Genomic DNA, 12,705 nt, shown 5'->3' on the forward strand with positions numbered 1-12,705 from the left:
AAGTAAAAAAAAAGCCTCTGCTTACCTTAGAAGCGTGGGGGAGGGGCTCCAGGGCCTCCTGGCAGAGCCCCCCAGGGAAGCACAGGACAGCGCAGGGGCAGGAGGGCCCAAGCTGGGGCCGCTGGGGTTGTCACCCTGCCTGGCACTGTGCGGGCAGGGCCACAGGCAGCTCCAACTGCAGGTAAGTGCCAGGGGGGTTTGTTTTTTTGTTTTTAAAGGGGGTGCCGACTCCTTATTCACTGGCACCGGAGCCCTGGTGCTGAAACATGCGGCCTCGCCGGCTGCATGTTTCAGCAACAGGGCGAGGGGCCAACAGTAGAGACACTCTGGCAGCAAGAGAGTCTCTATGGACAACCGACTCTCCAGTTGCCTCAGGTCATGGTCAGGGACCGTGCCCTGCCCTGCTTTTTTATACCTCGCTTTTTTTTAGACCCCTGGGTATCCAGGGGTCTAATTTTCTTCCCGTGCTGCAAGTTTGCAGAGCAGGGAACATTTTTTTTGTTCCCGCATATGCCTCTTGCCCTGCCTTAAGGGGTTTGAGGCGGGGCAAGAGGCACAAGCACGCTCGTGTGGACGTGTCCTATGACCCGCAAGATTAATTAGAGTAATAAAAAACCTACCCGCTGACATCCTGCTGTCATTCACAGATTGGAAGATGAAAAAAGCAGGAAAGCCTGTTTTAACTCCCAATCAGTTTTCTTCATTCTGAATGAACTAAACTACATGAAACAGAAAGGAAAAAAATATTCTCTCTGACCCTATGACAGCAGTAGCTTCTTCCAGATTGGTTGAAATGGTAGGTTTGGTACTTAGCCTATAACTTCCACCACTCTGATGGCCTGAATTGCTTTAAAACTTTTAACAGCAAATGGCTCTCTATAATTTGTTTTATTTAAATTAAACTGATTTTAATAAATTCAATACAGATGGGAAACTTTAAACTGACAACCTCCGTTAAAATGTAAAGTTAAATAATCTATTTTTAAAAAGAAACATGTTTATATTAAATACAGGATATGTTTTTGAATATTAAAAAAATCATTGATTTATAGGCACTCTCTCTGCAAGGTGAAAAAGTATGAAGTGTTGAAAACCTGTTATTTAAGTTCTATTCAGCAAGAACTCGGAACCTTCTGTACTGAGCTGCTAAAGCAGTGATAACCTTTTCTTTTCTTGTAATATCGTGTTATCCTTTTTAGCCTGTTGCTTAGCTACACTGAATACAAACACTTAATCAGAGTATGACAATAAGGGGGTGCCTGCAAATTCTTAGGGAAAAAAGCCTTACTGAGACAAACAGGAAATGATTATTACAGCAAAATTAAAAATGAATAGGTATAGAGCAGTAGACTTTTTCCATCACTTTGAGACACTGAACAGATAAAATTGTCCAAAATAGTCAAAGTGAACAAACCTTGTTTATATTTAATTGGAGAACAGAATAAGAGCAATCAAGATCATTAATAAGATATTTCATTTTACACACATTAATTGTTCTGCAAATTCAACCTTTATAACAGATACTACAGCAACTGCACTTCAACCTAGCTTTCATGTTGCATTAGCAACAGTACATATTCCATTTAATTTTTTTCATAAAGATATATTCCTTCCACTTTAACTTATCAAACATATACAAGCATTCATTTATAAGCATTTCTCTACTCAATTTATTTAACAGAATGTCATAATTCACATGTGACTTCTGGAATATCAATGGAAAGCTTTCAAAATTTGTCATTTATTTTAATAAGTTTTTGTTCAAAGCACAAAGTTATATCAGACTTTGCTCAATCTACAAAAGATACTCTTTTGTGTCAAGCAATTCCCTGGTCACATAATGACTAATTTTATGTACTTAGGTCCTAATCCTGCTAGTACCTTAGCAAGTGTTTATACCTGCATCTATCAAATCAGGAAGACCACTCACATGTGTAAAGTTAGATATACAAGAGCTGCAAGAGTCAATAAAGGAAGAAATATTGTTATAGCCTAAATAAATGTGTTTCTGAATGAATACAATCAAGTTAAAAAATTAAGTACAGCCTAAAGAGCAGTGGGGGCGGCCAATGTTTTTGACAGACCTGCCACAGATTAATCCCTACGCCTTCCCTGAATGCCATAGATCTCTCTCCCCACCTGATTTGCTGCTCTGATTTTGTTCTTGGTCCTGTGCTTCCTATCTTATCTGCTGCTCTGCTTCTTTCCCTGTGGTCCCCATCCTGACTCATGCTTTGCTTTTTACTCTCTGTCCTGTGCTCCCTTGCCTCTCTCTGACCTTCTGTACCACACACAGCAGCTTCCCAAACCACAAGTGCCACAGGCTGGCTTGATGGATTAATGGTGTCTGCTGAACAACAGAGTAACAAACCTTAATGAGGCATGAATAGCTAAGCAACTCTGTTCTAGCATGCTTTAGTTGGCATGTATAATTTGGCTTAAGAGATTTCTCCAAAGCAGTGGTGCTCAACCTTTTTCCCTGGAGGCTTGGATGGCAATGCTTGGTCCGACCACAGGCTGGATGGTGGTTTCAATCTAGTACCTGGGATCAGCAGAGGGGACACCTTCTTGCCATGCAGAGCGGGGTGGGGGACAGCCCAGCCTGAGCCTGGCCCTGTAGAGGGGGGAGGGGGCTTCATCCAGGCCTGTGGGGAGGGAGGGGGAGAAGCGTGACCTGGCAAGGAGGTGAAGGGCATGGCTCAGCCCTGCAGAGGGAGGGAGGGAAGGGCAGCATGGCTACACCCCAACTTGGCCCCACAAAGAAAAGGGGGCATGGCCTGACCCCAGCCCAGTTCTGCAGGGAAAAGGGGGCATGGCTGGGCCCTGTGGGGGAAAAGGTGGCATGTTCCAGCCCCAACCCTGCCCTGCTGGTTGGAAGGGAGCATGGCCTGGCTGCGACTGGGTGTGCAGGACTTGGTGTTTGGGAATATGGCTGCATTAACAGTCACTGCTCCCCCACTGCCAAATTTCCCAAGCTGTGGAGGTCCCTATGGGCCAGATTTGATGGCTCTATGGGCCTTGTTTGGCTTGTGGGCTGGAGGTTGAGCACCCCTGATCTAAGGGTATGGACACAAGTACATTTAGAGCCGTTTCCAAAGAGGGGCAGGAGACAGGACTCTTGCTCCAAACTATACTGTAGCTGAGTGATTCTTAACCAAACTCCCATCCCCACTGTCTACCCCCCTCTACAAGAAAGTAAACATAATGCAATATAATGTGCAAAAATATATTTAAAAATTCGTTTCTGAAACAGGGTGCCACTCAATTCACAAAAGTTATGGAGGGGTGCCTTGAGTGCAGTGAGGGGTGCCTTGATTCCAGAAAGGTTGTGAATCACTGCAGCAGTAGTTGTGGCCTTACAGTTTCATGGAGATACAAGTGTAGCAAAACAGCTCCAATTTTAACACTTTCATCTCAGGTTGGAGTAGTTTTGGTTCATTTGTATCACTCCCAAGTTGTTCTTATCTAATAGTTACAAGTAGACATAACAGCTCCTGGGCACTCCCCATCAACAGCTCCCCTTTTAAAGTGGCTCCAAACGTATGCATGTACTCATTGCAGATTTCTGTTCTCTTACCTTATCCTAATAAACAAGCCAATAGGACTTGGCAAATGGCTTGTCATCTGTCCATGTCACCCCATAGCATAGGTGACATGTAAGTGCTGACAGTAGGGAAGAGGGTGGCACAACTCCATGCCACAACCACAGTGGGGGTCACAACTCTGCCACTGTCTGCACTGCTGCTGGACATTGGGTCCAACAGGGCTGCAGCCCCATGCCCTGTCACTGGCGCAGGAATTACTCTGCCACCACCTCCACTGCTGTTGGGTCCTGGCTCCAGCCAAGCTGCAGCCTGTGCCCCACTATTGGCACAGAAATCTGAGGGGGCATGTACCCCTAATGCCCCCCTGACATCTCCAATGCCCCACAGACATCTGAAGTGGCTTCTCCTCTACAACTGTATGCTGTAATAACTATAACAAAAAAATATTTATATTCTTGATAGAAAGCTGGACCTTTGGTACTCCAGAGGCATGAAAGCTATTCTTTACATATACAAATAGCTATGTTAAAAAAAAAAAATCTTAAATTCCGTGTTGAAGCATCTCTTTGGTGTTAATGTAACTGTGCCCGCAGTCTTTCAAATGTGATACAGATTTTCGAATTGGCAATTGAGATTGAACTGTTTAGCTTTTCAGAGGAAGTTAGAGTTTTATAGTAGAATAGAAAACAAATGGGTCTTTTGACACCAGAAAGATAAAGAGTGGTTTGGGATTCTGGAATAAATATTAGTTGCATTTCCATTAAAAATGGTTAGCAGTGAAGGAGTTATTGACAGTTAAACTCTCACCACTATTGTCCAAAATTAACACAATAGAGATTTGAAGCGGGTATTTTAGTTCTTTCAGAGTTTCACAGACTGACAGCACTGCATTAGCTTACACTGAGTTTATGTGTATTATATTATCACAAGAATGAAAGAAATGGTCATAAGTAACTGGTTGTAGCTCCCTGGTTCAGGGCCCCTGGTTCTAATACAAGTTACAGTTGCTTGGCTGTAGCCCTAAATGACCTTATTTTAGTAGAGGTAAGGGTGCAGATCTGACCTGCTTAACAAAATACCACCCCATCTCTGACTCATTTGGCCCTGTGCCTAACAAACTGCCTTGCAGCTCTATCAGCAGAGAGGTCTCCTTTAGAGAGAATTCTCCATAAGTCTTTTCTAATTTCTTAAAGACTGTTTTGCTCTCCTTGCATGGTGCAAAGTGACCTAGGCAGCCCGGAGAATCCTATCCAAAGTAAATAAATGAAGACAAACTGCAGATCCAAGGGGTCACACCAGACTTCTGTATTTCAAGTGTTCTATTACTTTTGCAACATTAATCTGTTCAATAAAGAAATAACTTTCAGTTTCAAAGCTTCTACTACACATAGCACTGTATTTTCAGAATGGATACAGGCACTCAAAAGTAGCACAGGATCCAACGGTGCAAGATATAAGGGGTGTTTATAGATGTGCTCCAGGAGGAGGGGGGGCACTTTAATTAGAATGGCTCTAATTAAAGCACCTGGAGTTTAATGTGTATCAGCCATTTTTCAGTGTGGGGACGCTGATACACATGATGCTGGAGACTGCTGGAGTGCGGTAATTACCACCATTCAGAATGGTTCTCCTTTGCTCATTACTCAATGTACTGCACCCCCTTCATTTCCCTGTACTGGCTTTCCCTTCATCACCACAAATACAAAATCACTATTTCTCATTTTCAAAACTCTTCAGAATTTAACTTCATATAATTTTGTGTTGAGATTGACCCTTGGCACTCTGTGAAAACAGAAGCCTTTATCACCCATTTCCCTACCCCACAAATACCTGTTTTCCCATCCTGATACATTATATTACATTTATACAAAAAGAATAATTGAAAAGCCATGTTACTTCAGTTTAAGTACCTCTTTAAAACCCACCTCTGCCATGATACTGACCAAAATCTGCTATCTGACAATGGCAAAGCTGGTGTCAAGCTGTGATTGTGACTACCATTTGGCCTACTATATCACAGCTGTTCATATCACTTGTATACTTATAAACAGTGGATAAATACACAGGACTCCAACCCCGTAACTGCCTCATCTACCTGTTAGAGCTCGTCTTTCAGGATGCAAGCTCTTCAGGAATAGACTCATTTACAATGTGCTTGGACAGTGCCCACCATAAAGAGAAACTTGAAGCAATAAAGACATTCTTGCATTACCATATTATAAATAGTAACCAGTGACTGAACAATACCGATTTCTATTCTCTTACCATTTTTGATGTTGGGCATAACAGGCTGTGTAGGTGAACTACTGCTTTCAGTGACTTCTTTCTTTTGGTTAATAGTTGTTATGAAATTGCTGAACGTGGAAAATTGAGTTTTGGCTCCTCTCTCCAACCCCTACACACAGGAAAAGTATATACAATAAAGCACTAATATCTATCATTACAAAAGTAATTTTACTCATTATTTATTATATGGAACACTTAAATACTGCATTTCTTGAAAAAGAAATAGTAACATATTAATACTTAAATATTTTCAACACATATATTTCCAAATGAATAATGAAACCCAACATAAAACTACTTTCCATTTTTTCTATGTTTTAAAAGCTATTCAGTAATTTATAGCCAAGTTTTGCAGATAAAGTGAGAATAGCAAACAAGATGGCTAGAATGACATCAACTTCTTGTTATAAACTCCTGCAACTTAATTCATAATTATCTTTGTATTACTTTGCTGCATTCAACTCAGTTATAGTACAGTGTATTTCACACTCCTACATCAAAACAACATTATGTATTAAGGTTGTTTTTAGAGCCGAGCCTAAAAATAAAATCTGGTATTTAAAAAAAAAATATCCCCATGTGGCCAAGAACTTTTATGTGGGATGCTTGCTGGTAAAGTAAAACTACTAGCCAATTAGAAGGCCAATGACTCAAAAGTTTTCAGTGTTGACTGTCAGTCAACTTATAAATAAAAGGTTAATGACTGAACATTTTCCAATACATCAAAAAAGCTGCTTCAAGATCTGCCTGTGCTGACAGGAAAGAGGCTGAATGAACCATTGTCCCTTGCTGTAGATATAATAAGTTTTAGAAATCAGCACTGAATCCAAATGAGGCACTATGATGGAACATGTAAGGGACTGCTTACGTCTTTCAAATCTTAAAGAAGCAGATGTTAAATATTTTAGCCCCCTTGAGAATAATACTTTACACTTTTGCAGGGTTTTAAAAAGGAAATATTACCCCTATTTTAAAGCATAATATTAAGCAACTTGCCCAAGGTTGCATACCAGATCCATAACAGAGCAGAAATCCAAACCTGCATCTCTAAAATCCAAAGCCTTAACTCACGTCTGGCACAGACAAATTCAGTTCTACTGTGTTTAGTGATTTACATCCATTCTCTCGTCAGTGATGATTCTGATCCTCATATTAGTCCAATGGTTAATCTGATCAACACATCCAACCATGCCACTAAAATGGCATTTTTTTTTTCAGATTTCTACATAAAACTAAACATTTTATATCTATCAAAAGTCTAAATCCCTTATACTATAAAATACAAATAATAATAAATAAAATTACTAATGCAATATCCTACCCATATCTTCTCCCCTCTGGAGAAACAATCCTGTAGCTCGAGTCCTGAGAAGAGCTGTAAGTCCACAGATGCATTCTGCAGTAACCTCAAGAGCCTCAGCAAGGCCCAGAGATATGCACATTTCAACCTGGCAGGAGTTGGAATACTGCTGGAAATTTTATATAACTGAAAACTTTACTGTGCTTATAAAAAAGGTCATTTTTCTTGGCCCATAACTCAGTCAAAACTCTACAAGTTTAGAATAGCAAGACACTGAACTTCAAGACTACCATATTTCCATTTCCAACTTCAAACCCTTAACATACTAAAGATATTAATAAGGCAGATAAAAGTGTCAACACTCAAAGTGTCAGGCAACCACACAAACTGGAATGGCATTTTTAAAGACTAAAACAAAGAAAAACTAAAATATCTTCTCTGCATCTTCTATATAAGTATCTGTAAATACAAGATAGTAGGTCTTCCCCACAGCCTGAGGGAAAAATATGCAGGAATCGGCCAGTGAAAGTAAAGGACACTTTGAAATTAAACTAAGTCTCAAGAAAGGCTATGTTACCATTGAAATAATTTCTGGAGCATACAAACTGCAAAGCCAGAAATTGGTTTAGAGATTGGTTAACCCATTATGAAATAATAGAGAATAGAATCATGCATCTACGTTGTAGACATTTGCAGGGGCAACTTCTCTCATGCAGGCAACAATGGCAGGCTTTTCTAGGATTGAACAGAACAATCGTACAACACCAATGTAAAAATTGAGCAAATAGGATCTTTTTGACAAGAGCATTACAAAGGCAACTGGGGTCAAAAACAAGTTCTATGCACTAGAATAATAGAAAATCAGTGTTGGAAGAGACCTCAGGAGGTCATCTAGTCTAACCCCCTGCTCAAAGCAGCACCATCCCTAACTAGATCATCCCAGTCAAAGCTTTGTCTAGCTGGGTCTTAAAAACCTCCAAGAATGGAGTTTCCACCACCTCTCTGGGTAACCTGTTTCAGTGTTTTACTACCCTCCTAGTGAGAAAATTCTTCTTAATATCTAACCTAACCTTCCCTTGCTGGAATTTGAGACTGCTGCTCCTTGTTCTGGCCATCTGCCACCACTGAGAACAGGTCAGCTCCATCCTCTTTGGAACCCCCCTTCAGGTAGTTGAAGGCTGCTATTAAATCCACTCAGTCTCCTCTTCTTTATACAGGTAATCCTCAACTTACAATGTTTCAAGTTACAACTTTTTGCACTTGCAACGTTTATAAATTGACATCCTGTTTCAACTTTCTGATGTCAGTTTCAACTTTACAACTCTTGATCCAACGCCACGCCACACCAGCGAACAAGCTTGCTGCATTGCCCATCTCTCTGAAGGACATCTGTCCAAACTTCCTTGGACACTTTCTTTAACAAAGCAGACAAAACTCCAGAAAAACTTGCAGCCGACTTCTGAGAAGACCCCAGCCAAGAACCCTTCAAAAAACCAACAAAGAGCCCTTCAAAAAGTCTAGCAAAGTCACTTCAAAGAAGTCACTCCAAATCAATATGATTGCTATTTACAATATACATACATTATTGTAGCTATATTACTCATCTATAAGTGACTGAGTACAAAATTCTGGGTAATTTTTGGTGAAAATAGGGTATCGGGCCTTGGTTCAGGAACCAATCCCCCATTTATAATAATGTTTCTCATGGGAAAATAAGTTCTGGGTTACAACGTTTCAACTTAAGACATGGTTTTCAGGCACCAATTATGTTGTAAGTATGAGGACTGCCTGTACTAAAAATGCCCAGCTCCCTCGGCCTTTCCTCATAAGTCATATACCCTGTACCCCAGCCCCCTCACCATTTTTGTTGCCCACTGCTGGACTCTCTCCAATTTGTCCACATCCTTTCTGTATTAGGGGGCCCAAAACTGAACACAGAACTCCAGATGTGGCTTCACCAGTGCTGAATAGAGGGGAATTATCACTTCCCTGGACCAGCTGGCAACACTCCTACCAATGCAGCCCAGCATGCCGCTAGCCTCCTTGGCAAAAAGGGCATGCTGTTGGCTCATATTCAACTTATTGTCCACTGTAACCCCCAAGTCCTTTTCCATAGAACTGCTGCTCAACCAGTCAGTCCCCAGCCTGTACTGGTATGTGGGACTGTTCCGTCTTAAGTGCAGGACTTTGCACTTCTCCTTGTTGAACCTCATGAGATTTCTTTTGGCCCAATCCTCCAATTTGTCTAAGTCACTCTGAATCCTAGCCCTACCCTCCACCCTATCTATTACTCCCCCCAGCTTGATGTCATCTGCAAAATTGCTGAAGGTGCACTCTATGCCATCTTCCAGGTCGCTGATGAAGACACTGGAAAAAAAATGGCCTCAGGTCCTACTCCTAGGACACTCTACTTAATACTGGCTGCCACCTAGACATCGAGCCATTGATTACTCTGAGCCCAATGCTCCAACCAGTTTTCTATCCACCTTATATTCCAGCCTGTACTTGCTTAGCTTGCCTGCAAGAATGTTGTGGGACACCATATCAAAAGCCTTGCTAAAATCAAGGTATATCACATCCACCGGCGGTCTCCCCCCATCCCCAGAGCCAGTCATCTCATCGTAGAAGGCAATCACTTTGATCAGGCATGACTTGCCCTTGGTGAATCCATGCTGACTGTTCCTAATCAACTTCTCTTTCACCACTGTTGGCTGCTCACCTCCTCCCCAAACCATGCTGTCTGGCGTAGTAGTCTTGGAACTGACCTTGCCTGTGAAGCCCGAGGCGAAGAAGCACTTCAGCCTTTTCTGCATCCTCTGTCACAAGATAATTAATAAAGAGTTTCAAAAGGGTTAAACCCCATATGAAGCCGGCAAGACACTGAAAAGCTCACCTCTCTGAATTTATCCCAAGCAAAAGTAGTCACTGAAGTTAATCTCAGGCAAGAGGAGATAGTCAAAATAGTAAAGGGAGACTTGGGAGACTAAGTTTTACACACTGCAAGGAAAGAAGATGCTTAACTAAAGGTTCTCTGAAAACATATATGTGGTCTAAAAAAAAAAAAAAGAGGGGTGGTGCACATGGCTGCAGCATGCACTCCCTGAAACTGGAGCCTGGCCAGCTAGAGCCATGCTCTGGCTGCCGGTTAGGCTCTATGCACCCAGATCACTGCCGCTGCAGCCCTGGGAGGACTCCAGCCTCCCCTACCCTGCCCAGGGCAATTTGCCATACACCAGAGTGCTCGTGCAGGGACATTCCCTAGGGACAAATAGCAGCGGCACAATTATGTGCCACTGCTATATGTCCCCGGAGGAACGCACATAAGCGCTCCTGTCTCGATGTGCCCCTTGATTCCTATCCTGAAGGCATCACAGTCCCTAATCACCTGACCTGCATCAAAGGCCTGAACTGAGCACATGGCAAGATCAACACATTCACTGACTACTTTAAGCTCCCAAGATACTGCTTAAAAAAGAGAAAGGTCAAGCAAGAACTTTCTTCCCTACTTCCACTTGACTTTTCGCTTTGAAGGATCACAATGCAAAGAGGTACAGCCAGAATTAAAGATAAATCTTTTATTCAAACATAATGCCAGTCTTTGAGCTGTGACAGCACCTCCCCCCATACACCCACAGGGGAAAAACTGCAGCGCAGTTGGCAGCATCCTTGTTGAGTATTACCTGTTCTTCATTCACCACCAAAACTGGGACTGTCTAAGGAAAATGACATGCCTTCACTCCAGTAATCAGTTCAAGGAACAACCACAAGACAATCTAGCCATGCCCGTTACACAAGTACTGAATGGATTTCTAACACAAGGAACAAGCATGTGAAAAAATCTAAGCAAGATTTTCTGGCATTACAAAGCAAGAAGGTTCATTGTCAAAACAGATGATGTAAGGCACGCTACTATATGACTGTTGCTAAATTGGAGAGAGAATGTACAAGGATAGGGAAACACAGCTAATGGTATTTGAGTTGTTTGTGCATTTCCATATTTAAACAACAGTACTTTAAATGGATACATTAGATGCTGCATACCAACACCATGATTCTGATTTTTGAAAGAAACTAAAATGTTCTAATATGATTTTTTTCCCTTAAATTACCAAACTGCTATCTTAACTTCAGCTTAATGAGGTTGGGTCGGAAATTTCTCTCTCTCCTTTAAAATATGTGATCTGTGTTTAGTGCTTTATACCCAAAGTTTCAATCACAACTCTGGTGCTATTAGCAATTTAAGCACTGAATCTGGCAGCATACTTTCTAAATTTCTGGAACCAGACATCTGGGTTTGATGAAGGGTGAGGTCTGGTACAACAATTTCCCAAGATCCACCACCTTCATCAAAGCCGTGTATAAAGCTTTTGCTCCATGACTCGGAATGATTCTCAATGGGCGTTATATGCCCATCACTGAAAACATGCCCCAGGTGCTGATTTGAATCCTAAACACAAAAAAAACTAATCCCAATTGTCTGTCAACTTCTGAATCGCTAACTGCACCGTTCTTTGAAGAGAACCCAAAGAGTGGAATAAGGATGTTCTAGGCAAAGAGACTAGCAGAATAATGCAGAGAAGTTCACAGTCCACCCACACTACCTGGCTTAACATTGCCATTACTCCTTTACTGTCACAAGCATTATTCACACTCGACACATTAAAATGGTGTAAAAAGATGAGTTGTACTAATCTGGATGCCATTTAAACTGACTGGACTAAAAGGCTTCATAATTCTGAAGTTAAAGGATTAGAGATACCATTCTTTGCCGCTTTGTTCTAAGAAACGTATCTAAACTTGTTTGTGCTACTTAAAAAAAGAAAGAGAGAGAGAGGTAAATTGTATACGAGGAAATCAAAGCTACAAGGCTGAGATATAACCTTTGCATTATAACAACTTCAGAAATAACCGAAAGGTGGAATCATTTAATGCATCCCCACACACCTGTCAAACTAGAGGGCTCTCTGTGAACCCAACAGCACTAATTCTACCACAAAAGTAGGGCATGTTTGGTGATTAAATGTTTGGTGATCTCTGTTTAAACAAACCAAAGAAGAGATCCATCCTGGGACTACTGGCTGAAAAATCATTAGTGCCACTTTCTTTCCAAGATGGCAAATTAAACCAGAAACATACTGCACTGTCATTCATGCTCTACTCCTTACAGTGCAGCTCATTCATGTGCACCCGCCAGCAAAGGAGGCGTGGCTACACGGTGCTAAAGGGTGGCACCAGGATGGCTACAGCAGGGGCAGGTAGTTGCACCGATCCCTGGCACACCTAAAGGTGCTGATATTACACCTGCTAGCCAGAAGAAGCAACTACCGTGCCCAGAGCCCAACACAACTAACTGTCCCTGCTTCCAAGAATAAATCCATTAAAAAACCCAGGTGAAATAACACGCCCCTGGATGCAACCAGCGGGGTGGCCGGCTGCTTGCTGTCCTAGTTTCCGAGCCCTTCCTTCTCCTGCCCGTTTCTCAGCCGCAAGGAGGCTCGGACAGCACCTGGCACCGAGCGGACCGAGGCGACGGGTCGCAGCAGCCCCGCACCTACCCCGGCAGCGCTGCCGGCC

At 42.1% G+C, this 12,705-nt stretch overlaps 1 protein-coding gene across 3 annotated transcripts in view; it reads right to left on the reverse strand.

Annotated features, from left to right (window-relative positions):
- The window catches only part of HECTD2 (HECT domain E3 ubiquitin protein ligase 2), an 82,882-nt gene extending 70,183 nt beyond the window's left edge, over positions 1 to 12,699 (reverse strand). Inside the window, exons 1-2 of one of the 3 annotated variants that reach the window (XM_025213241.1) lie at positions 12,687 to 12,699; positions 5,811 to 5,940 (exon numbers count right to left, since the gene is read on the reverse strand). In XM_025213241.1, coding sequence (XP_025069026.1) covers positions 5,811 to 5,829 — 19 coding nt within the window. In that variant the 5' untranslated portion in view covers positions 5,830 to 5,940; positions 12,687 to 12,699. Of the gene's footprint in view, positions 1 to 5,810; positions 5,941 to 7,152; positions 8,100 to 12,686 lie in introns of those variants that run through there. The other 2 variants (XM_025213240.1, XM_025213242.1) reach the window with 2 other exon arrangements.
- Positions 12,700 to 12,705: the final 6 nt, after the last annotated feature.

The sequence above is a fragment of the Alligator sinensis genome, unplaced genomic scaffold (genome assembly GCF_000455745.1).
Source record: "Alligator sinensis unplaced genomic scaffold, ASM45574v1 scaffold493_1, whole genome shotgun sequence".
NCBI lineage: Eukaryota > Metazoa > Chordata > Crocodylia > Alligatoridae > Alligator > Alligator sinensis.